Source organism: Carettochelys insculpta, chromosome 9, assembly GCF_033958435.1.
Source record: "Carettochelys insculpta isolate YL-2023 chromosome 9, ASM3395843v1, whole genome shotgun sequence".
In the NCBI taxonomy this organism is placed as follows: Eukaryota; Metazoa; Chordata; order Testudines; family Carettochelyidae; genus Carettochelys; species Carettochelys insculpta.
Window position 1 is genome coordinate 59,222,431 of NC_134145.1, and position 26,453 is coordinate 59,248,883.

A 26,453-nucleotide genomic window follows, 5' to 3' on the forward strand; every position below is an offset into this window, starting at 1 on the left:
CTCCCTGTGAAGATCAGAGTAATGCACCCTGATGTGATCTCTACCACCTGTTGTCTTCACTGACATCCAAATCCCTCAGTCAGTTTAAAGGATTCTTCTTCCTGGCCTGTTGCAACATTTTTTTTTCCCTAATGAGATTCCTGAGATTACCTTTTTTTCTTTAAAAAAAATTCCTAACGGTAGTGGAAAGTGACTGACTGATACAAATGTGAGTCAAACACAGCATACGCAAATATTGGTCACGCTTATAGGAATTTATACGGTTGGAAGGGATCTCGAGGAGTCTGCCTGCTTTGAGACACAATTAAGTATACCTAGATTGTCGCTGACAGGTGTTTAGATGAACTTTTCTTAATCTCCAGTACTGGGATTCCACAACCTCCTGAGGTAAACTTGTTGCAGTTAGAATTCTTGTCCCAATACCCAGTGTAAATTCTCGTGCTCCAAACTGTTGGTGGACATAAAGAACAACTTTTTCCCATCCATTTTACACCATCCTTTTATATATTTGATTGCTTATAACATGCCCTCTCAATCTTCTCCACTTATCTACATATTTCTGCTAGTGTACCTCAGTATTGACAAACAGTTCTGCTTTTCTGGTTCTGTCCTTTGATTAGGAAATCGAACAATAAATTGTAGCAAAATGCGTGACTCCTTTGTAATGTAGGCAGTCATTGATGGGAACGAGTCCATGAAACATTTTAATTTGTCATCTTAAGTAGGATTTGACTCCAGGTCTCCAGAAATAAAAACCCTTTGTAATAAACTGCTGCATCAAATAATTGCTTAGTTCATTTGCTTAGGTATGACAAATATTCTGAAAAGTGGTTTCTCCCTGTTGATTTGAAGAATTCAGCACTAGAACTGATGAAGGGTGGGTTTTTCAGTTCTCTGAATATTTTTTTAAAAAAGCCATTTTAATTCAGACAGAATTGAAAATACACTTTTTAAAAATATGCAACAATCAAAAATTCAAGCTGGGTCAAGCAAAGCATTTCATTCAATCCAACTCAATTCTTCCATTTCAATATGGGGTATTTTAGCAAGAACAGAGGATGTCTATATTCACAAAACTGCTGGAGAAAGGGGTGAAGATGAGTGGGTGTTTATTATTTCCTTTTAACTTTGAGTCCAGTGGTTAGAGTAATTTCAGGATTTAGCAGACCAGAGTTCAGTTCTCCCTGCGGCCTGAAGTGGAGAAGGGAATTTAAACTTGTCTACCACATTGCAGGAGTTTAGTCCCCTGACCCTGTCCTCCATATCGCTTTTTCTCCCTTCACTTCCTTATTCTCTTCATTGTCTCTCCTCCTTTCATTTTTCTAATTCCCCACCACTCTGAAACAATAAAATAGGAAGCCAGAAACACCCTCTCCCAAAACCAAAATAACTGAATGAAATGAAAATAAATCAAATGTTTCCAAGCTAAAGTACTTTTACTTTCTTCGTATATTATATCTCTCCTCCACCTTGTGAATCTTACTTGTTTAGGTTTTTAAATTCTTCAGGGTAGATGATTGTCTCTCTGTAGAATTTCTAACACAACTGGCCTCTGATATTGGTTGGTATGTAGCTAGCACTGTAATGTAAATAATACATGTGTTTATCCTTAGGAGTCCATGGGAAAGAGCGGTGATGGGCGGGCTTATGTTATTACTGGAACGTGGAATCCCAATGCACCTACTTTTCTTGCTCTTAATGAGGAGACACCTAAAGGTAACTGATTGTTTTTAACAAGGTTGTTTGCTTGCTTGCTAGCTTGCTTAGTAATTACTAATATGATAAAGAATAAGTAACCTCATTTAATAAATCATTTAATAACCTCCAAGTGACGATGTTGTATACTTCATTTTAATGTTAACGTCATGGTAACCCTGAAGTTCTCAATGAGTATCACAGCATCACTATTGTGAGTAACTGCACAAACACCTACAGCAGATCAGAACCCCTTTAGAACACCAGTGTGTGAGGTCACAGGCATGTTCCCTTGGGAGATCAGAATTTCCAATCACAAGGGTACTCAGGAGCCATTTCCTCCCTGTGCATAGTTCCTGTTTTGCTGCTTGATTGAATCTGGAACTTGTAGCATTCTTTTTTTAACCTAGATTTGTCCTTTAATTTAGTACTGACTACGTTAACATAACAAATTTTTTATGTTGGACATCTTCAGTATCTTTTAAAATGTGATAAGGTATGTTACTTCTCGCATTGTGTAGACTTAGCTCTTGCTGTGCAGCTTGACCCAATTTCCAGTTCATAACAGCATTCTTTCCATTTTAGGGTCTGATCGATAACTGTCCCAGTTGAATGCATCTATTATTGGTTGAGGTTCTGTGTCAGATCCCCGAAGACAAAAAAGCCTAACACTTATTTTAAAAGCTGTGTTTCCTGCAGTAGTAGAAATGCATACTTAAGGGGTCTTCTTCGTAACTTACAAGACACAGCGTATCATTCCTATGTTTTGTACCAAAACGTCAACAAGACTTGAGACAAATGGAAGATAATGTGGATACCTTGACACTGAATATCTGGCTTCTAATACAGCTCACTCTGTCAGTATTAGATTACACTTTCAGATTTGTAACTTGATCCAGTGTAATTTTCCATTAATTCAACCTCAGATTGTGGCTGTGGTCCACAGTTGCGAACATAAGAATGGCCATACTGGGTCAGACCAAAGGTCCATCCAGCCCAGTAGCCTGTCTGCCGACAGTGGCCAGTGCCAGGTGCCCCAGAGGAGGTGGACTGAAGACAATGATCAAGCGATTTGTCTCTTGCCATCCATCTCCAGCCTCTGACAATCAGAGGCCAGGGACACCATTCCTACTCTTGCTACCTCACTGCTCACCCTCTTCTCCAGATCATTTATGAATAAATTGAACAGAATTGGTCCTAGGACTGACCCTTGGGAGACACCACTAATTACCCCTCTTCATTTGGAAAATTTACCATTTATGCCTACCCTCTGTTTCCTGTCTTTTAACCAGTTCTCAATCCATGAAACGACCTTCCCTCTTATCCCATGACAACTTAATTTACATAAGAGCCTTTGATGAGGTACCTTGTCAGAGGCTTTCTGGAAATCTAAGTATACTATATCCACTGCATCTCCCCTGTCTGCATATTTGTTAACCCCTTCAAAGAACTCTAACAGATTAGTAAGACATGATTTCCCTCTGCAGAAACCATGCTGACTTTTGCCCATCAAATTATGTTCTTCTATGTGCCTGACAATTTTATTCTTTATTATTATTTCAACTAGTTTGCCCGGAACTGATGTTAAACTTAACGGTCTGTAATTGCCAAGGTCACCTCTAGAGCCCTTTTTAAATATTGGTGTCACAGTAGCCATCTTCCAGTCATTAGGTATGGAAACTGATCCAAAGGACAGGTTACAAACTAGTATTGATAACTCTGCAATTTCCCCTTTGAGTTCTTTCAGAACCCTGGGATGAAAGCCATCCGGTTCCAGTGATTTGTTAACATTAAGTTTATGTGTTTGTTCCAAAACCTCCTCTGACACTTCAATCTGGGACAGTTCCTCAGTTTCATTTCCTACAAAAAACGATGCAGGTTTAAGAATCTCCCCAACATGCTCAGCCATGAAGACTGAAGCAAAGAAATCATTTAGTGTCTCTGCAATGGGTTTATTGTCCTTGATAGCTCCTTTTATATTTGTATTGTCTAGGGGACCTACTGGTTCTTTAGCAGGCTTCCTGCTTCTAATGTAATTAAAAATATTTTATTATTACTTTTTGAGCTTTTGGCTTTCCTCATTACAGTTTTACGCTTAATTTGGTAGTGTTTATGCTCCTTTTTATTTTCCTCCCTAGGATTCGCCTTTCACCATTTGAAAGATGCCTTTTTATCTCTCGCTGCTTGTTATGGGTGTTAACCCATGGTGACTCTTTTTTTGGTCTCTTAATATGTTTTTTTAATTTGGGGTATACATTTAAGTTGGGCCTCTATTATAGTGTCTTTGAGAAGCTTCCATGCAGCTTGCAGGGTTTTTGTTCTAGTCACTCTGTCTTTAATTTCTGTTTAACTAACCTCCTCATTTTTGCATAATTTCTCCTTTTGACATTAAATGCCAGAGTGTTGGATTGCTGAGGTGTTCTTCCCACCACAGGAATATTAAATGTTATTACATTATGGTCACTATTCCCAAGTGGTCCTGTAATAGTGACCTCGTGGACCAGATCCTGTGCTCCACTCAGTACTAAATCGAGAATTGCCTCTCCCCTTGTGGGTTTCCCTACCAGCTGCTCCAAGAAGCAGTCATTAGCAGCATCGAGAAATCTTATTTCTGCATCTCGTCCTGATGTGTCTTCATTCCCTCCTGCCTTCTCACTCCACATGGGACATTTTGTCTCCATTCTTGCAAATCATTCCTTGCGCAAAAAGCTACTAAAATTATTTGGTATTACAGGAGAATGTCCTAGTGTCTATTGTGCTTTTCATTCTATGTGGATATGCAAGATTTAAATGGTAGATGGAAATAAAATGTGCACTGCAGAATCAACAGATAGATGTTTACTAGGAAGGGATTTGAACCTAAATAACCACTTAATCCTGCAATTTTTTTTAAACTACTTAACACTTTGAGAAATTGACTCTTTTTGACTCTCTTTTGCTTTTGTGAATTTATTTTTGTACTCCAGATAAACGTGTGTACATGACTGTGGCAGTGGATTTGGTTGTCACTGAAGTGGTAGAGCCAGTTCGCTTTTTGCTGGAGACTCTTGTGCGTGTGTACCCAGCTAATGAGCGTTTCTGGTATTTCAGCAGAAAAACTTTCACAGAACCTTTCTACATGAAGCTAAAACAGGTACAGCAATGCTTTTTAATAAAAATAAAGTTGCTTTCTTTGAGAAAAATGGACTTTCTGAGCCTTAGGTCTACCTTTTATTATTTGTTTCTTTAGATGTTTGCAAGGCACCTGCTAATGAAACAGAGCTGGCTGTAGGCAGAAATAAACTAACCAGTGTTTGGGGCCTCAAAGGAACCCCCCCATTCCTTTTTTGTGCTTTTGTATGGAGGTGGGGGTAGGAAGTATTCCTGTTTATGGTCCCCAGTGGGCTAGCACTACCTCTGTAACAGAGGAAGAGGATAGCATTTAAAAATGAGGAAAAAGTCAATCCTTTGTTGTAATTTTATTATGTTATTATTTATCTAGTGTACCAAAAATAAAAGTATGTGGTTTAACTGGTTTTGTTGAAATCTGCTGGAGTTCATAACTCTTGCATGTTACTTAATCTCAAATATTCCTTTTCATGCTAGTCAGTGAAAGGGCTATTATTCACCTCTAGTAGTTTGAGTTTGTATTCCCTGGCATTACACACTTTTTAAAAACGCTTAAATTGGAATCTTTCTGTTTAGTTCTAAATTTCTCGCTGATGCAGTGGTAAATTCCTGTATATACTTACAGTAATTTAGCTCTAACAAAAACAATTCAGGCATGCTTATATGTTTAAATATCACTGTATTTACTTATTACATCATTTATTCTTCAGATTATTTTATATAGTGCTGTTTTTGTGAAGGGCCCCATCGAATTCACAGCCTAAACTGTAGGCCAGATTTCATTCTGCACTCTGAGAACTTGATGGAAAACTGTCTGTTACTCAAAGAGAGAAGAGGACCCATGTCCTGTGCTTTCCCAGCAGGGAATAGTTATTCTAGAATCTGGTGTGATGGACTGATATCCACAGAGTGAGTTGATAACTTCAGAGTAGGGGAAACACTCAATTTTGTCCAACCATAGGCGGTCCAGGTTTAGACTACGTCACAGAACAGTTTTGCCAACTGAAATTAACATTACAGGAGGTATTTAGAGTGGAAGATGTTAATTATGAGGGTGGAAATTAGCCAGCAAACTGGAATTAGTAATCCTGTTTTATTAATGAAAGGTGACAGGGACTCTTCAATGACTAGTAGTCAGTGCCTTGGATTTACATGGCAGCTTCTCATCCATCACTCCTGTATTTTTGCTGGTAGAAAAAACAGCAGTATTTTATTTTAATGCTTAGTAACTTTTTTTCCCTTTTCACTTATCCTTCCTAGGCTATTCACTTTTTTCATGTGGTTTTACACTATGTTTCTAAGACAAACTTAACACTGCCCACCTAAAACTACTTTCATTTGCTTTTTGAGGCTGACTGACGTTATTAGCTTGTTTGAAAAATGACTTTATTTTAACTGGGATTATGTAAAGTTTTCAAAGAATGAAAGAGCCTGAAAAAAAAACTGATGTAAAATGAGTCTTAAAATACAGTTTTTGGCTTTATTTTATCCCCAGTTCATTCAATACCACTATTTGGCTTTTTTTTTTTTTTTGTACAAACATATAAAACACGTGATTCACAGAAATTTTCAAATGATAATATTGAGTACACGAGAGAAGAAACCTTTTAACATGCAGGAATGGGCAGGAAGGAGAATAGATTGTTCCGAAATTTCTGGACAGCAAAACAGCTTTGGCACAAGTTGGCCAGGAGACAGCTAGGAACAGTCCTGATGTCTGGTTTTCTCTTGATCCAAGATTTAATGTGGACATACTAAAGAGCTATTTTATTTTTCTTCTTCTTGCCTTATAAAATTCCTCTTTCCAGCTCTTCAGGTTTAAGTACATTACATTTTAAAACACACGAAGTATAAGTTGTTTCAATCAGCAGAAGAATTTGATGGATCTTTTTTCGCACCTCATCTATGTTTTAAAAAAAAATGAGAAAATGTAGCCATTGCTGTGTGTCTTAGAAGTTACCAAACTCAGACAAGGTCAGGTATAAAGCTGCTTTTGAAGTCAGGTGTCATCAAGTATCAAGTACTTTGTCCTCCAAACCATTTTAACTTGGGATATTGAGCTAAAGCATCCCAGCTAATTTCAGCTACTGGGTAAAATATAAATACACCAGATAGAAATCATAGAGGGCTTTACAGATGGGGTAGCCACGTTGCCCAATGGCAAATACAGGACACCGGCCTCTGGGGATGGGGGCAGGCTGCTGTCCCATGTCAGGGCTCCTTGATGATGGGGGCTGCTGCTCCAGGGTGAGAAACCAGGGATGGGGGCTCTGCAGCTTCCAATCAGGAGGCACCAGGGATGAAGGGGAGTAAAGGATGTGGGGTGCAGAACCCTGTGGTGGGGGAGTGTTCCAAAGCCTCCTGGCGGGTGGGGGGAATGAAGCAGGAGGCCTGGGAGATTGGGGAAGGAGGCAATTGACCCATGGAGGGGCTCTCTTGCAGGGGGATGTGCCTCCCTTAAATGTAGGGCACCAGTGAACAAGGCAGCCTCCCTGGTGTGGAGTTTGCTGGCAGTAGGGGCTGCCACCATGAAGTTCCAGGGAATGGGGCAGCTGCCTCAAAGAGGAGCTCCCCTGAAGCAGGAGCTGCTGTGACAAGGTGTAGAGCTCTGGGGAACAGGGCAGCCACCCAGTGGAGGCAGGAGAGGCTGCCACTCCAAGACACAGGGTACCAGAGAACAGGAGCCCCACAAAATACGAGACAATTTGCCAGTTTTCTTTAAAAACATTGGGATGCCTGTGAGACAGTTGAAGTACAGGACTGTGCTGGGAAAAATGGGATGGGTGGTCACCGTATTTAAAGCTAAATGCCAGCACATTGGTTTTCTTTGTGGAATGAAATGGAAAACATTCTAGTTCCTGGGGTGCAGGTGAATGTCTGCATTAAACACAATCTGACTTTAAGGATCCTTTCATTTCCTTTATAATGTGGAATGTGCTGTCTCCTGCGGAATGCCTTAAAAACTTGGTATCTTAGAAATGTTTGGTACTTGGTTTTATCACCACAGTATTTTCCCCTTTAGAGAGAATAATGGTTATGTCTTTTCATTGGTATCCTTTGCTTCTTCCTCAAATTACATTCAGCAGTGTCATATACTAATCTCATCCCACAAGTGTAGCTTCCCTTGAAATTTGATGGAGTCTTGCTCCCAAGCTACTGTATCCATTTTTGGTGTAAGCCTATTTTCAACAACTAAGTGGAAACATAGGAATAACGTAACATTAAAACTTACATTATGTCCTTTCTTTTAGTCTGAAGGGAAAAGCAACACAAATGCTGGAGATGCAATTTATGAAGTTGTAAGTCTCCAGCGGAAGTCTGAGAGAGATGATGAATCACTTACTCCTACAAGTGGAGGGGGTCCACTATCACCACAGGAGGATGAGGCAGAAGAAGGTAAAAATAGAAGGAGCATGTACAATTCCCATATATGCTGCTATGGTCGTAGTTTTTCTGCCTTTTATTCCCATGTACCAAATTTACCCAGGTTCTTAAGTCAATAATAGTGTGAAGTTATTTTAAATGAAAAAAAAAGTACGTGCTTATTTAAATGACAAAACCTGTATCGCAGACACCCACAAACCCCTGACCTGAACCCCTCCTCCCCCTCCAACTCTGACTTCTGCACCCCCAAGACCCTCAGTCTCTTGCCCTCCCCTGCTAATCCAACCCCCTGCCATGAGCCCTTCGTCACCCTCTGCCCCTGCCCTGACTCTTGCTCCCCAATCAGAGTCCATTATTCACTAGAAAAGCTTTCAGAATTAACAGCGATGCCACAAGCTCTTTGCTGTACATAGCAGTAATGATTTCTGACGGTCTTCGGTGCCTATCCACCATTTTTATGTAACTTAAAATTTTTTTATGGATTTTTTTCCTTTGTACTGGCAGTCTATCCTGTATATATTTAAAATGTTTGCTAAGTGTCCTTTCTGCAGTTTGTTTGATGCAGCAGGCTTGAATAATTACTACTGAACTACTTATTCCTTTTTTTCAGTACTTATTATTGAGAATAATAAGTTATTCTTCCAGGATTTAATGAACGTTGTAAATATTGTCTAGATATTATCCTCTTGATACCTTGTAAAACAGCTTTATTTAAAAATAGGGTAAATAACAGTAAAGAGGTGTGCATCCTTGAAAAAGAAAATGGTGAGTTAAGCTTACTGTTAGTTTCCATATGTTAAATTCATAATACTTGCAAAAGGAGTAATCCTCTTAAAAATGTCATCACGATGTAATAGTGTTCTCATGGAAACTGCATTTAGAGTACATGAAGTTTATCCATCCTGCTAGATGTGCAGATTAAATGAGTCACTGCCAGTTGTTCCAAAAATGTTTCCATTCTTAGGTACTTTTTCTCAGATTATTAACTATTATCGTGGGAAAAATAATATTTTCCAATTTGTACAGGTTTTTAAATTTTAGGTCTTGAATTAAGGCTATTTATTTGTTTGTTTGTTTGTTTGTTTAATTTCTCTTTAGGGTTGAGGACCTGTCTTCAATTTTTTTTTTAACTGGGCCTTGACAGTGGCTCATATATGTTGTAGGGACCTTCCCATGTCATAGAGTTACAGTTAGTTGCTCCAGTGTTCCATGTATGGATTTGGGAGGTTGTTCTTTATTCTTTATGAAGTTCAGTTCTCTTTTCCATTAGCTCCATCATTTTCCTCATGATCTATTGCATGATGTCTAAAGACTTCGATATTGTTTGTCTATATAGTGTCATAAAAATATGACACATCCTGAGCCTGCTTTCTTACCCTTTGCAGCTCTCTCAATTTCTGCCAACCCCAGGACTAAGCATTCAACAGTCCTTTGTGAGCTAAATGACTCATTCTATCATTGAGAGTGGAAGTGGCACTCTAAGAATGGGCTCATATATGTAGACAGTGTCTCAGTAGGACTTCTGTGCTGCTGTTCTATTGGCAGACCATGTGTGGCTTTTCTTCCCACCCTGGTTTTAAGGTCATTAGCATTTTCATGTGAATGGGAAATATATTTCACTGCGTCGTAAGAGCAAGAGCTTATAGAGACCTGGGATAATATTTTTCTAGTCCATAAATCACATATTTGTTCTTACTAGCACCATGGTTACATCACACTGACTTCCAGTTTGTCATTTTTGAAGATCTCTGCAAAATTAGAAAGTGGCCATTTAGGAATTTTTCAGATCAATCCCACATACATTTTCTTTAATTATATCACTAGCAGTGCAGCTCATACTGCTGTCAGCTCAGTCATCAAACCTGAGAGCTGGAGGTGGCATAGAAATTTTCCCCTGCTTAGGGGAACACTATAGTTTTATTTAATTAATATTAACAATTTTGCTTGTCAAAGCAGAAGAATGCATTAAACCTCCACACTAAATTGCCTTACTATGCTAATAAGGTTGCTTAATTCAAGCTATAATTTAACTAAAAAGATATCCAGGTGTATATTGACTAAACTTGCTCTTATATGTTGTTTGAAGAGGTCTCAAGTAAAATGAATTAGGGTATCTGTGCACATGTTCATAATGCACGGCGAAATAGTGGGAGAGTAAATATTAATGTGTAATTTTGAGATGGTGCCAGTACACTCGCATAAGGGCCCCGTTGGTAATTTTTTTTTCATTTCTTCTTCCTTTTAAAACTACCCTGAAAGATGTTCCCAAAGAGCCTTCAGAAGCCAGGAAACAACTCCAGAGGGTGCACCTAGTTGCGGGGAGGAAAGAAGTACGTGAAAGTGGGAGTCTGGAGGCATCCGCTTGAAAAGGAGCAAAATAAAATAGCAAGAAGGATGGAGATTTGGGCTGTGTCTGCACTATGAGATAAATTCAAATTTAAGGCAGTTAGCTCGATATTACCACGTGACTGTCTTCAATGTAAATACTATTCACTCAGTTTAGGGAGCAGCTAAGATACTCGGGGAGGACCACCTCAACTGGCCCCCCCCCAAACACCCCCATGCCCATAGTATGGGACCGTTGAGGCTTGGTGCTGCCAGGGGGAAGTTCCCCCCATGGCTAAGATACTCAGGGAGGACCACTTCAACTGGCCTCCCACTGAACTCCTCCTCCATCCCACAGCATCGGACCACTGGGGCTTGCAGCCACCGGGGAGGAGTCTCCCCCAGTGCCTAAGATAATGGGGAGAGAGTCTCCCCTGGTGGCCAAGATATCTGGGGGGACTGCTGCAGCGACTTCAACATTCCAAATGGCTCTGCAGCTGACGTCTTTTTAACTAACATCTCCTGTCCATCTTCTAGTTGAGATTCCTGTTGGTATTATAAGTTCAGTGTATGATATTTCCCTGCCATCACCCATGTTGACAATATCTATGTACTGAAGGGGAAAGTCAAAAATTCTTTGTTCCTAGACTTTTCTATCCTCTTTCTTCTAACTTTGAGAATACAGTCCAGGACGCTCAGTGGATGGCCAGTTAAGAGCACAGTCATTGCACAGAAGCCTTATAGTGCACCAGAAAGCCAAAGACACCCCATCAGCAACTCTCTTTTCTGAAAAGCTTTCCTATCTTCACTTTGTGCTTTTTGGGGTCCCTGTATTATTTTCAATAAAGTCAAAAATCTTTTTTTCCTAGCCATATCCATCTTCTTTGTTCTACCTTTGAGAATAGTCGGGGCCCCTGTATTATTTTCCAGGATAGGATGCAATCATGGGCGGGGGGACACCCAGTGGGTGGCCAGTTGAGAATTCAGCTACAGAAGAAAGACATTTCTGTAAACTTTTTTTCTGTCTGTGTGGATGCCCTACGGTTCCTTCCTTTCAATAGGAAAAATGGATGTTTACTAAGCACCACATGGGAATGAGGAAAATGCAATGTGGGAAGATGATGTCAAAGACCAGCGAGCATATCCACAGTGCTATGGGGATGAGGGAACTGAGAGAGAGGTTCCCACAATGCACTACTGCAACAGTCAATGCTTGCTGATTTGAGTGTGGCAGTAATGAGTTGACTTTGAGGAGCATGTGGGAGGTGATGATGGTCAAATTTGAACTTATTAATTCCAGAATTACAAAATTGATATTATGAAAATTGAATTTATCTTGTAGTATAGATGTAGCCTTGGAAGACCTCCATGAGGGGGCAACATGAAATAAAGTTACTCAGCCAGTAGCTAGTGAGGAAAAGACATTTTTCTCTTACCTCTCCAGGTCAACTAAGACCAAACCCTGACGTTCAAGTCTTCCCCTCACATGCTGCTTCACATGCCTGGCCAAACCTCCTGAGAACTGCTTCTCAGAACCAGGCAGATCTGCTTTTTGAAAGGCTGGGAGGTGGCTGGGGAGGGAAGCAGTTTTCAGTCCTAAAAAATACAGCACAGGTTTTTTTCATCTTCACTGCTTATAGTGTGTGATGGAGGAATGAAGAATAAGTAGGCTCTGAACAAAGGCAAAAAATGAAGCAGTTGATCAATACTGTTGCAGTAAGTTGGATCTGAACTTTCTCCTTGTTTTTTCCTTTCACTGTGTGTTCTGCAGGCTGCCAGAATTAGTCCTGGTGTAAGGTCACTGAATTGTAAAAGGCATTAGCCTCAGTTTCCTTTGCACAGCTACTTGGGTGAAAGGGTGTAAGTTGGTTCCTTAGGAGACAGAGCTGGAGACTGCTCATGGGAAAGCAGGGTTACCATGCTTGAGATCCTAAGACTTTATTGGTTAGGAGAGGGGAGAAAAGATGTTATTTTTGAGATAGTAACAAAGAGGAAGCCGTGCTAGTCTATACACTATCAAAACAAAAAGCAGTCAAGTAGCACTTTAAAGACTAGCAAAATGACACACTAGTCTTTTTTAGTGTGGTTTTTGCTAGTCTTTAAAGTGCTACTTGACTGCTTTCTGTTTTGATATTTTTCAGATAGTTTGTTTTGATTCCTAATATTTGCTGCTCTTTGAAGACAATCCTAGATGAGTAAGTCTGCTTTTTGTTTCTGCTGAATCAGTCCACCAGCTCACTGCTCTTTTGAATACAGGTGATATATAGCAACTAGATGTAAATTATTTCACAGTTAACTTGTCATTTTTGTATCTCCCACAGTCATTAAACTTTTATTGGAATGATAGCTTCTGAGTTCTCTTGATGCACTTTTGTGTGATCTCAAAAACTAGGGCTACTTGCTGTTGCCCACCTAAAGTCATGTTTAATATTCACTGCTTTCAGAAAATAGTTCTGAAATAGGAAATTAGTGATAAATAATATGCTTTCTTTACAAATACGTTTAAATTACGCAGAATTGAATTTATTTAGTGTATAGAAACTATAAGATAGTTTAAATGACAGTTTTCCTAAGTAAACCTTCTTATTTTTCTAAATTGGCAAATGATAGCCTTCAAAAAGCATGCCTTTTTTTTTTTCTTAACATAATGCTTTATTAGTCAGATACCACTTCTTGAAACAGTCGGTTGACAAGGAAGAGGCATCTACCCAAAGGTCAGGCATCTTGCAAAACAGTCTTATGATTTCTTGAATGCAGTGTTGATTGGAAAACTAAGGAACAGTCAGACTTCTGCTTTTGCAACAGATTTCTTAAGGATGATTAGGTCTCCACCATGGCTGACACACTAGGAATTGAACTCAGAGTCCCCAGGACATGGTAACATGAGTGTCTCTGCTAATGCAGAAGGAAAGATTGTGCTGTAGGACCCATATTGGAATGTGATGAAATATACATGAAACTTTACTAGTGTGTCATTTTTTGGTAGGGCAGAGGTAGAACTGCAGGAGGGAAGAACAAATGTATAGGAGAAGTTTCCTGGTCCTTGGACTCTCTTGAGATGGCTCTACTCTCCTGAAACAAGAACAAAGAAATTGTATGTGAGGGTTGAGAAGTGGAGGAGAGGGAGGTGTGGTGCATGTAGTCACCATGAAATTATAAGAAAAGAGGAGCTCAGAAGGATGGGAGGGCATGAAAGCTGTGGAGAAATCTCTCATGTATGGGAGGGCCCAGAAAGAGAGAGTAAGGAAGGACAGAGTGAGCAATGTTAAATGATCTGATCATCATCTCAGCATGTAGCAGAAGACAAAAACCACACATCAGCTGTGTAGGAACAGTTTCATAAAATTATTATTCCAGTCTAATTTTTCAGTGCCCATCTTGTGAACTCCTTCAAAAAGCAAGTCTGGAAACTAAAACCAAACTCTGCTAGCCACCAAAACAATGAACTTAGTAGGGACTCGGTTCATTCTAATGTGATATAAAGACGCCATAGCCTTAACTGCCCACTTCAAACTATGCAGAAGTCTATCCCTCAACTGGCCACTTCATTTCAAGTGATAACTTCAGCATACTTCCCCTGTTAAATTCATTAGGACTGTCTGTTAGGGAGTAACCTCATCCTATGTTCAACGACACACAAATCTTCGTTGCAGGCCTACAATGTTTAACTTTTTATATGGCAGCTTCTAATTAATGGGAATGCATAGCATCCCACTTAAAAATTTTTTTGAGATGAGTCAACGTCTTATTTTTACAGGTTGTACATTCTGTTCCCTAACATTAGACCATTCTTATCGCACTACAGTTTAACCCTTCACTTATTAAAATACATTTAATCAGCTCATGCATCAATGGTGCTGTGATGTAGGATAGTTTCTAAACCCTTTGTTAACTAGTGAAAAATTGAGTATAGTGTGTTTTTTTTTTCTTGCCCTGAATGATGTAATATACACTTGGTGGTTTAATTTGATTTACATTCATATTATGAAGTTAGTGATTCAAGTGTGAATTCTCAGTTTACAAAAAAGTTAATATTTCTGTGCAAAACACTTCCATGGGATGGAAGCAGACCTAGAGCTGTAATGACGTAAATGTTTCCTGTCAGATGGCGAAATTTGAAATTTGTGGCTGTTCCTCTTCCAGAATTATTTCATAATGAAAATTGCTGGGTACAGTCATTTGAATTATGATATTTGGTTGTGCCCTTACAACCTGTACAGGCTGGGTGGCTTCCTGAGATGATTGAGCAGAGGAAGGTAGTGTGCCCTTTCCACGTTGCACTGTGTGGCTCTGGCCCGACCCCTGCACCCACTAATATGTCAAATTATACCTGTGTTTGAAGGCTCAGAGCCCCAGATGTTTCCTCCCTTCCCCCACCCCTTGCCTAGGCCCTGAAGTTTTTACAGAGTGTTGGGTGGGGGTGAAGAGGGATCAGGAAGAAAAAAGTTAAGAACCCCAGCTCTAAATGGTTGTAGAACTACCCTCCACTCCCTGGCACTTACACCCTGGCCCCACATGGGAAACCTCACAAACAACCCTATCGACTCAGACCACCTTTGGAGGCATTTTATTGTCAACATCCATATGAACTCCCGTGCAAGAAGCAAAGAGCTCAAATATCCAGGTTTTTGGCTACTTCTTTCCAGCCCCATCCACTCTGGCTTCAGCTTGGCACCAGTAACTACGGAGAGTTGGGTACTAGATGTCATCCATCAAAGCTACATAATCAAGTTGTTCTTTTCATTTCCACCACAAACCCCCTCCTCAGCTTCTTTTCTCTCTCTCTGTCTCTGTCTGTGAGAGAGAAAGAGAGAGAAAATTCATGGTGGGTGTATGTGTGTGTGAGTGAGAGAGAGAGAGAGAGAGAGAGAGAATTCATGCCACCAGAGCATAAACGATTGTTGGGACATCTTTTCAAAATGTATTCTTACTAGAAATATGTGGATCTGGAGGAGCTTACACACCTTCACAAGGCACAATGAAAAGAACTTAGGGCCATTTCTTTCCAGTTCCCCTCACTGCTTTTGCTTGAGGGGGAAATCCCATTACTGTGTATGAAACAGACCTCAGATGCTCTTTTCAGGAGCATCAATTTTGTTTTAGGCTAAATTTGTAAAATCCTGATTTCTTTGCAGTTAGTTTTTTGTGGGCAAATATTTTGTATGCTTTTGCACAGTGTGTATGTAAACCATGCAACTTACACGGCAGACCTAATTCATGCACCCCGTAGTGCAAATTGAGGGCAAATGGGTTAAATGCATAAATATACTGACTCTTACTGAAATAATTTTGGAATCTGCATGGATACTTTTGAAACTCTGGTCTATTAACTCTGATTCAACTCATCTGTCTTTCAGGAATGCTTAAAAATGTGGTTTTGATAACAGTTTGATTTGCTAATCTAATCAAAGACTAAAATGCAGTCACTCAATTTGTGATCCATAAAATTGACATCTTGCCTTTTAAATAATAGATGACAATAAATTGATGTAGCTTGTGCAGAATGCAGAAACAAGCCTGTTCATGAGATTGAAGCTGTGATCATATTACGCATGCCCTGCGTTCTTTACCTTCTTTACCTATAAAATGGCATATTGATTTTTTTCAGGTGTCCCTGTTGGTTTATAAAGTCTCCAAGGGGGAAGGAGTTATCTATGTTCTCAATAACCTCTCTGTGACCTCTTTTTCTGATGAGTGTCTGGCTTCTGATGCAAAATTCATTTTAGGGTTTCACTTTTGTACCTTAAGTTGACTGACTTGAACCCTTTACTGTTCTGGTCTTGAGGATTATGTATTGCTCCCACTAGACATCCACGTATCTTTCATCCCACTATTTTAAAAAAAGAAAAAAAAACTCCAAACTTCTTTTTGTTGCATTTTCATAGAGATGTCAAACTCAGATGGTACAGTACATTTGAAGGAATTTACATTTATAGGAACACTTATCTATTGTGCAGTATTTAATTGGCTTTGTCATAAATGTGGGTGTAAAACTAGTGAACTGTAAAGAGAGTGATGCTGAATGAAGAGCGGGGGAAATTATCTATTAAGATTTAAGTGAGGTATACATCAACTTTTCATTTTCCATGCTCATTACCTTTTACTATGTGTTATTCGTGAATATTCATGAGTGGAGTCTTGTGTTTTTATACCAACCTCTTTACAAACAAATTTTTGTGCCATAACAGACAATGAGTAAACAAAACTTGTTTTCAGTAAAAATAAAGCAAGACCGCTATAGGATTTTACCTGAAAGTGAGGAGGACACTAGGGATCAAGGCAGACAGGGCTGGAAATGTCCTCTGGACTGTGTTTGCTTCAGAGGCTTCAGGGAGAAAAACTGTTTCTATCTGCAAGTCTGATGAGCCACTGGGTCCACAATAACATAATTGTGATCTACCATCACATCACCCCATGAAGAGGAGCAGGCACAGGGAGGAGATCTGCTGGCAAAGATTTATCCAGAGGATTCCTCATCTGTGATGTTGAAGTGCTAGTTCTCCTTTTTGTTAGGGTCTGTGCCGCCATTCTCCCAAACAATAGATTTTGGAAAGGGGGAAGAGGAGAGGAGAGAAGACGAGAACTTGATGGTTATGAAAACTGTATTTGCTGTGGGTGTGGAAACAGTGCAGTGTGCACCATAATATGGTTTAAATCATGGCTTCCAAAACTGGGGGGTGTGCCCCCTGGGGGACCATGAAGAAATTCCAGGGGGGCACGTGGTGACCCAATCCTCCGCCCAGGTCATTCCCTTCACTCCAAGAAAGAGCTGGCCTTTGCTTCTGGCTCTCAGCCCCTGCCATTTCACATGAGTGACCCAACACTGCCACTATAAAAAGCAGACAGCCAGTGAAGGCCCACGTGGAGCTAGCTGCCTCCTGCAAAGGTGAGTGTGTTGGGTTCGGGGGGAGAGGAGCAGGATGGAGTTAGATAGATGAGGTGCTGGCCGTGCGTGGCTTTGGCGGGGGGAGGGGCTCAGGCCGCTGGGGTGGCCACAGTATAAAAAAAAAGCGGGGGGGTGAGGGTTTCTCAAAAATCAAAAGCGGGGCTTGATGCCAAAAAGTTTGGGAACACCGGTTTAAATGCATAGCGCATAACATTATTTAAAATATTATAGTACTTAACTGTGTTAAATACCTCAGACTACCCAGTAAGGTGGTTGCACTGCAGATCTCCTAAGTGGCATGCTTTAATGTATTATAAACCTGAGTGTGGGGGTGAAGGTCGTATGCCTCATCTTTATCCTTTTGTATCCTAAGAGGCACACACTGGAAACCCAAGTCTCCTATTTCTAATGTGGAAAAGGAGAGGGAACATGTAGAATTGCAAACGGCGTGAGACAAATTGGCATGCCCCTTACCATAGTAGGTTGTGGCCAAGGTCAGTGCCCAAGTGGTCCACTAGAATATAGGGTTCTCAGTAGAATCCTTTCTAATCTGCCAACTACACTGGAATCTTCTGGAGCTGAAATAAATAAATTCTAAAGTCTGACCTCTTGAGTACTAGGTGGAAGATGAAAATCCTTTCCACATGCTAAATCTGGTGATCAGCCTAGATCCCATTGTCATTGTAGACCCACCAACTAGATCAGATGAGAAGAGCAGTGCTGAAATAGGGATCTCCACAATGGTTACCCTGTCCAGGCAGAAAACTGAATCAACCCTTTTTGTGCTCCGCCACTGAATGAGAGCCAACCATGTGGCCTCAGCATCACTCACGTTGGCCAGTGGTAGGTCAGGTCTGGATGCCATGTGTTACCCTCTCACTGCCCCATCACCTGCAGTATGAGGAGGGAGGAGAGAGAGAAGCAGTCCCCACATTATGAAGTTAACTGAGGTTGCATGTAGAACGCTGCCTCAGCTGCTCCCACTTGAGATTTCAGTCCCCATGCCAGAAGCTTTTTGCTGTCGTTTCCAGCCACATCCAAATCACAATCTAGATCAGTGTTTGGCAGCCAAAGCTAGTGAATAGGCCACATGAGTGGTCCTCCTTCATCTCTGTGGGCTGCAAGATTGTCAAAAGCAAGTTGATCTCCTAGGACAGGGTAGTTTTGCTAACTGAACTTGTGCACCAGAATGTGCGGGGTGTGCTGATTGAACTGTCACAGTGCTTTGTAGGCAGAGGTTTTGCACTGCAACCCTACTTGTTTAGATACCTAATAAAGATCTATATTATGTCTCTATAATCATAGATTTTAATTCTATTCAGCATATAATCATTCTATGTAACCATGTGTTAATCATAACTGCACAATACAAGAATAAGCTAAAATCATTGACTACAATGGTGAGCTGTTTAAACATTAAAACTCATAGCTGAGCCTTCAATTTTATTTTGCCAGTTGGTTTACTGACAGACCTTCTATATTTTTTAAAGTGTCACACAAACATCATGTGTTGATATTAATAGAATAGAAAAATTGTTTTAAACAAGTTTAAAAATTAAATTGCAGAACACTAGCAGTAGTAACACCCTCTGTAAATGTAGGAGGTGTCACATCCCCCAGGCTTTCTGAGCAGGCTGTATTTTAGCAGTAGTGTTAGTGTAGCTAGCCTGTTTTGCTAGTCCAATATACTGCCATTTCCCACAAAAGATAGCAGATGTTCAAGAGAGTACACAACACTTTGCCTTTGAAAGTCATACAAATATACAGTAATGCTGAACTAAGAATAGACATGAATAGACTATTCCCTCCTTTAAATGTTTAGATTTCATATGTATACAAAGATGCAGATGAATGCAAAGATAGTGCAGTCAGATGCAATAATAAAAACATGGTTAGACTAAAAGTTTTCATGTCTTGACTTGCACTACTGCATGCTCTCATGGATGCTGGTTTCCTGCAGAATGCCAGCCATTGAATACTGATGATAGTATTTCAGTGATTGCCCTTACCCATTCCCAGGCAGTATTAGACAACAAAAGCCAAACCATCTGCCCCTCCCACCCGCCCCAAAAACAAAAAACAAAACAAAACAAAAAGTTCTTTTTGAAGATCAGGCAGTCATTTGCAGATTTTCACTAAGGGCTAAATACACAGACATTGAATGCTTTCCTAATTCACATTTACCTCCATTTTCTGTTTGTCCCCACTGCTATTTGGTAGTTGCTCATTTTTTACTAATTGCATGTTCATTTTGATTAAAATAAATCTCTTCACATTACCTGTGTATCACCTATCTTGTGCTTGATTGGTGCCGCAGACCTTGTTTATCCAGGCAGCGTTTGAGCTGGCATCTTTTATCAGTCAGTCATACTGGCATGAGATTCCATTTCTATTGTTGTTTCATGGTCAGCGCATTGACACTTATCTGACCAACCCTCCTCCTTTATCCAGGTTTGGGACTGGCATGGAAGCCCTACATGCTTCATGGCGGAGTTTGAAGGCATGTTGTCAATCTGTTAGTGTTTGCTACCAGTTCTTTGCCCGTTGCCCCCTCAGAAAGGAGGAAACAGATATAATATACGGCAAATATTTTGAAGAATAGCCACAATGTAATTGTCCTTTGCTTCTACTACTTTCAGGGGGTAATTATCTGTCAGTGTTTCATAACCAAAGAGCTTTTTTCTAGAGCAGGGGTGGCCAAGCCTGAAGCTCTCCATCTGGATGCAGCTCTCTGAGCTAGTAAACGTGGTTTCTCCTCAGAGGCATGTTCCAGAAGTGCCGTCTGGTGCTCTGCACACATGCCACCGCTTGGTGTGAGAAGTGCGTGGCGGCAGCGGCTCTGGGGCATCAGTGACAGTGATAGCTCTGGTGAGTTGCCAGCATCGAGTTAGAGTGGGGGTGGGGGAGGCATAAGGTTAGCTGTCTATAATACACAGCTCTTTAAACTCTATCCATATGGCTCTTTGCACTGTATCGATGGCTCATTTTCCCCAGCTGAATGGGCACTCCGTCCTAGAGCTTTCATGCAAACTTTGATGTCCTTAGCCATGTAAAGGTAGATTAACTTCCCCCATGAATGGTTTGTTTGACAGTCAGCTCATATAAATGACATGGACATGTGAGGTCACCATTAAGGCTTTGTGAAACAGCAGGAGTTTGAAGGTTCACTGTGTATTCCTTTCTGGCATCTGTTGGAGAGGAATGCGAGAGCTTGAAAGCTTATGTTGTGTTGTAGGCAATGTGAAAGTAGCATGGAATGCAGGAGACTTTCCTCTTATTTCTGTGTTTTAAAGTGTTGAGGGTGTGGGATGAGTCCTTATAGAACCATAACTGTTTCAAAATGTACGTTTTGTTTTTTAATATAATTAAGCTAGAATACAACACAGCCTTTCGTGGATGGGCAGGGAACCACACATGCCCTGCCCAATTAGTTTCTATTAATGTGATGAGATAATTCTGTATCTGCCATCAGCCTCTATCACCATAATGTGATTCAGTCTTCCCCATGCCATGGTTTTAATTGCTCTTCCAAATAAGAAAACAAAAGCAAATGCCATGTGATGAAGGTGACTAATCACACAGCAGTAATAAAAAAAAATAGTAAGCATTCAGCAAATAATTTGCAAATAATCAACATTTTGGAATTTGTCAGCATGATACAGTTGTCGAAGAATTTTGAATGGCAAACAAATTCTGTAAAAATTGAAATCTGTTGAAACAATTTGCAAACAGGAATAAGGTGATAGTGAATGGAAAAACTTTTTTACTGAGGCTGTTCACAGAGCTGGCAACACACTATCACATAGCTTTTTAAAGTCTCCTCTCCCCATTTTTGGTGTGTGTTACACTTTTTAGATCTTCCCAGTAGCTACTAGGGAATTTCCCCTTACCAGCTCAGTATGTAACTTTCAAATTTCAAGGCCTTTTTCCCTCAATGGGCAAAAGCCAACATGGCTTGTTTACTTCACAGTCAGGTCCAGATTTGTAGCTGCCTCTGCAAAGCTATTGCTTCTACCTACTAACTACTCGTGTCTCCCTATAACTTTTTTACTTTAATGTAAATGTAATGTACTTCTAATTTATTGTTACTAACTTATTTTTCTGGACTGCCAAAATCAGTGTATCATTTGTAGAATTGTGTGTGGTGTTTTTTTTAAACAAGTGCCCTTTCAGTAACAGATTGAGAGGTTTTTTTTCATATTTTTTGCATTTATATTGAAACAAAAATTGTTGTTGCAAATTCTATATTTTACACAAATGATTTTTGTGCAGTTTTTCGTGGGAAATGACAAATGTTTCCTGGCTAGTTCTGATAATTCGTCCCCTTTTCTCTGTCCTGACTGCCAGAACACATGCTGATCCATGTTCTGGGTCTTATCTGCACTTACCTACTGTAACCTTCTCTCTGGTGTTCCTCAATGTCATCTATTTTATTTAACATGTTCAAAATGCTGCTGTCACTAGCACCTTCCTATTGTTCTTGTGATCAGATCTTATCACCATTTGTCTTTCTATTGACTTACCCTATTCTCCAACTTTTAATTTAAACTTCTCACTTTCAAAACACTCCAGTGACATTCCCACCTACATCTGACCTAATTTCCTTCTCCTTTGCCTCCCTTCCCACTCCCCTATGCTCTGCTCAGGCTTCTTTTCTCACTACTTTTTTGTCACCCTCACCCACTCCAAAGTTTCTTTTGTTTGTAACAGGTTCTCAGTTAAAACTCATCATCAACTTTTTCTCTCCTTCATAGCCTTAGCCAAACTAATCTGCTTTAATATTCTTGCACTGCTGCTCATTGTTTCTTACATATAATGCACTTATTTATGTGTTAAACTCCAATTTTTGGGGCCAAGGATATATTATTATTTGCATGTGCTGTAGATGTCTCTTAGAATAATTGTTACAGTATGAATTAATCATACTCGTGAATGAGATCTTCTGTACTTTGCTTTTTTAAAACAGCAGGTGTTCTTGAAAACGTAGTGCTAAGTATTCTATAAATGTAATTGGTTTTAAATACTTGTATGAGAATAATAAATCCATTAAATGAATGTTTAAGTAGAATTCAACAAAAGGCCCACACAAAATGGAGCCATTAGTTTTATAATTATAAATACAGCTATACAAAACATTTGAAGTACTTACATTTGTTAGGATTACAATGTGAATCAGAATCTGTTTCCTCATTCTAAAGCAGACAATCAAAATACAATTGTTGGTTAGTGTGTGCAAAAGCCTGCTATGTAGCTTGTCACTGAAGGGAAGATGTGTTTTCTGGGGTTCTCCATGTGTTACCTCTTGGAAGACGCTGTGATTTTTCTCTTGCAACAGTTGTGAATGCTGCTGAGTGCTGGGGAGAGGACATGCATGAGCATTACATAGCGCTCATCTCAAAATACTACCTGTAAAGACCTGTTCCTGTTCTGTTCTCATTAAGATTCTTAAAAGCATTTCTGCAAACAGTTTAATGCTAAGAATTAAACTCTATTTAAAGATCTGGTGCTATCTGCAATTGAAATTTAGCATGCTGTGGAATTTTCAGTTTGACAATTTTTTGTACCAGTTCTAAGAAAAAGTATCTAGTCTAATAGCCAATCAGCTAATTAGTTTTTTAAAAGCAGTTGGTTGGTTTATAGCTTTTGTAACTCAGAAATGGTTTCCTCCCAGTTTATCCCTCACTGAAGCAAATGATTAATCTCTGTACGGGATGAACTATAGCAGATATAAATAAATCAAGGGAAATATGACTGCCTGGTGCACTGCATGCTGTACTTGGTGTAAAGATGCCCAATGACTAAAAGTACCTGCAGTGGTCAGCAACATTAAATCATTAAGGACTACATTTGAACACCAATAAATCCTGACAAAACAGGAGTCCTGGACTGGGTTCTGTACTTCCCATCTTGTATCAGTCACAATGTTAGCAGTTTTTCTGGGGAGATACAGTAACAGCTTGTCACTTTAATGTTAGAGTACATCAACCGAGTGTGCATATTGTATGCTTGGACTTGGTTTTTGTGTCTCTTCCCCTCCCCCCCCCGCAAGTTATAGGTGGGATGACCAAGAGGAGGAGCCATCCATTGGCTTTATAAAAAGGGAGGATTGCTCTCATGAAGGCAGTCAGTTGTTCAAATCTGCTTGGCAGCAATATTTGTAGCTGTCCTAATACAATTCTCTAAAATTTCCCTGCCAATCTCCAGCAAGAAAACTTTAAAACAGTTTGAGATGCCCTTGAAAGTTCCCATGGTTCAGACTCAGACTGGGGTTTCTATTCCTTGTTTTCTAATTCCAGAGAAAGGTGGAGGTCTTTGCCCAATTCTGTCTCTGAGGAAACTAAACAGGTACATTTGAAGGCTTTGCTTCAGAGTGTTAATTGTGGGTTCCATTGTTGATTTCCTTTTTCATTTGGTTTATTGTAGTTGAATAAGAGCCAGTTAACTGCATATTTCTTTAAGACCATCACACAGGAAGTATCTCCAGATTTTACTACACGATAGGACCATTTCCAGTATAGGGTTCTTCCCATAGGACAGTCCAGGGCACTCAGAGTCTTTATGAAATGCCTATCCGTAGTGGCAGCTTTTCTGAGAAGATGGGATTTTTGTGATTAGATGATTGGCTCTTTAAAAGCAGATTCCAAACAGGAGCTGGAAATATACTTGAGTCACATGGTCTCTGTTCCGGAGGTTGAGTTTGTGCATTAACAAAAACAAATTACTCTAAATACTTTCAGAAAGTGCCCCTCTCATAGGAGCACTTATGGACTCCTGGGTTTCTGGAGGAAGTTCCTAAAGAAGTTATGTTCCCATTCTACTTCAGAATCCATTTCAGAAAGTGAAGTTCTTCCTCTTCCAACTAAGTTTCATGGCATAAACCATATTTGAGATGAAAGATGATACCTCCGCCCCTGGTGGGCAATATACTTCAGTTCTGCAGTATGTAATAGGAAATTAGTCATTACAATGAACTTCCATATCTGGCATCCCTGGGAGCAGGAGTTTGCCGGATAGTCGAATATTCTGGATGATAGAGAGGTATACCTAGCAATGCATAACACTGAAGAAAAACAACATTAGATATTAAAAAACAAAAATGTATGCAGAGTACTTCATTTACCAGCAACAGTAGTATTGTACACAGTAAACTTATACTGTTTGCTGTATATGTGTTTACTTTCACTGTACTGTATGTATGAAGAACATAACTAAAATTTACTTGTTAAAATGCCAGTTATGTGAGAGTTCTGGATGATAGAATGCTGGCTATGAAAGCGTTTACTGTACTAGTGCAAACAAAATCCAGGAAGTTCTCTTGTGGATGGAGGATAGTCTAATGCAGGGAGCATTCAACCCTTCTTCACGGTCATAATTCTTCAAAAACAGGCTAGTGTACACATGTCAACACTGTTATAACAGAACGCTGAAACCAGCAAGAGCGTCACCTTCATATCTGTTCTGGAATCAAGAGCAATGTGTCTGTGACCTAGATGTTTCCTCCATTAGGTGAAAAGATGTGTGTTTCAAGTAACCAGGGACAGTTACAGCAGCAATATATTATCTAAAGAAACCTGGTGGAGCCTTCTCCTTACTGCTTTGCTAGGACACAGTAAAGCCCTGGGACTCAGAGCTTTTTTCATGAAATTTTTATGGTATCTCTAAGAGTTTTCTTCATGAGATTTATATGGTAGCGTTAAGCCAGCTAAGCAGAGATCAGCCAGGACTTAGTCAGGATTATACTTATTGCTCCAGAATGGTTAAGACAACAATGGTACTTGGTCTAGCTCCTTCTTCCAAATGAAACTTCAGGATGTCACCATTGTCATGGGACTTTTTGTCATAGCAGCCAGGTTATAAACTGAATCCATTTGTGTTCTATTTGACAGCATGAGCAATGTGCGTGTGACAGGATGACAGTACTCTTTCTCTGAAGATGTACAGCATGTATTACTAAATGCTAGAAGACAGTCGTCCAGAAAATGTTAAGATTGCAATAGAAAAGATTTTCACTGTGGGTAGTCCCTGTTCAATCCATATTTAGAGTATTGTTTCTAAAAAGCAAGGGTTTATCTTTTGTGTCACTTAGGGTACATTTAGCTGCAATTGCAGCATTTCATACACTGCTAGAAGGAAAATCTATACTCCTAATATTGTTAAGATGTTTCTAAAAGCTTTACTAAACCTATACTCCTTATATTGTTAAGTTTCTAAAAGGTTTACTAAATCTTCAAAAAGCCTGTTCCAGCTTGGAATTTAAATTTAGCACCATCACAGCTTAAGTACCCTCATGTTTGAACTGTTACCTGCTTGTTCTCTTTAATTTTTTCAGTTAAAACTGCATTTACTACAACAATATACATTAGCTAGGATAATTACTGAACTCCATGCTTTGCTGGATGATCTTTCATTTATAATTTTGTTTTTAAAGAGAATAGTTCTTCCTCATTCAAATTTTATACCAACATCTGTTCACTCTACTGGGGGTCCCCCCAGTCATATTCATATAAGGGCATAGCAAAGTTATGGTGAGATGCAAAGAGTGTTATGGTTCTATTTAGTTAAGATCAGGGATTTCAGATATTTGTTTTGTGTGGCGGGATGCACATACCTCACACTGGGCCTAAAGCAGTTAAAAGGCAGTGACTCCTGTCTTCAGACCTGCAGAGCAAGGCCGAACCGTGGAAAGGATTGAAAAGGGAATAATCCAACTCTGGGGAAGAAGACATACCTGTCTCCTGACAAGGGCACAGGAGGAGCCTTCCTCAGGAAAGAAGCTTGTGTGTTGAGAATGTTTGGGACTGACTGCTTCAGTTGCCTTTTTGCTATATATCGGGCTGGAGGAGAAAAACAGATAAGTGATCCAGGGAGGATAAATGAGATAGCTCTTCTTTGGGAGTGGGGAGGAGGAGGGGGGAGGGTCAGGCATGGTTGATCAGGGAGGCCCAGCCTCCCCTATTACAGGAGGGCCCCTTGCTTACAAGGTACTGGATTTGCAAACCCTACCCACAAGTGGTTGGCAATGATGACACTAATCACTAGGTTTCTTGATCCACCA

The 26,453-nt window shown here is 39.9% G+C and overlaps 1 protein-coding gene across 7 annotated transcripts in view; it reads left to right on the forward strand.

Annotated features, from left to right (window-relative positions):
• Positions 1-26,453, forward strand: part of RABGAP1L (RAB GTPase activating protein 1 like) — a 368,567-nt gene that overhangs the window by 56,503 nt on the left and 285,611 nt on the right. For all 7 annotated transcript variants that reach the window (XM_075003254.1, XM_075003257.1, XM_075003261.1 and 4 more), the window contains exons 9-11: positions 1,614-1,716; positions 4,662-4,828; positions 8,055-8,199. In XM_075003254.1, coding sequence (XP_074859355.1) covers positions 1,614-1,716; positions 4,662-4,828; positions 8,055-8,199 — 415 coding nt within the window. The remainder of the gene's footprint in view (positions 1-1,613; positions 1,717-4,661; positions 4,829-8,054; positions 8,200-26,453) is intronic.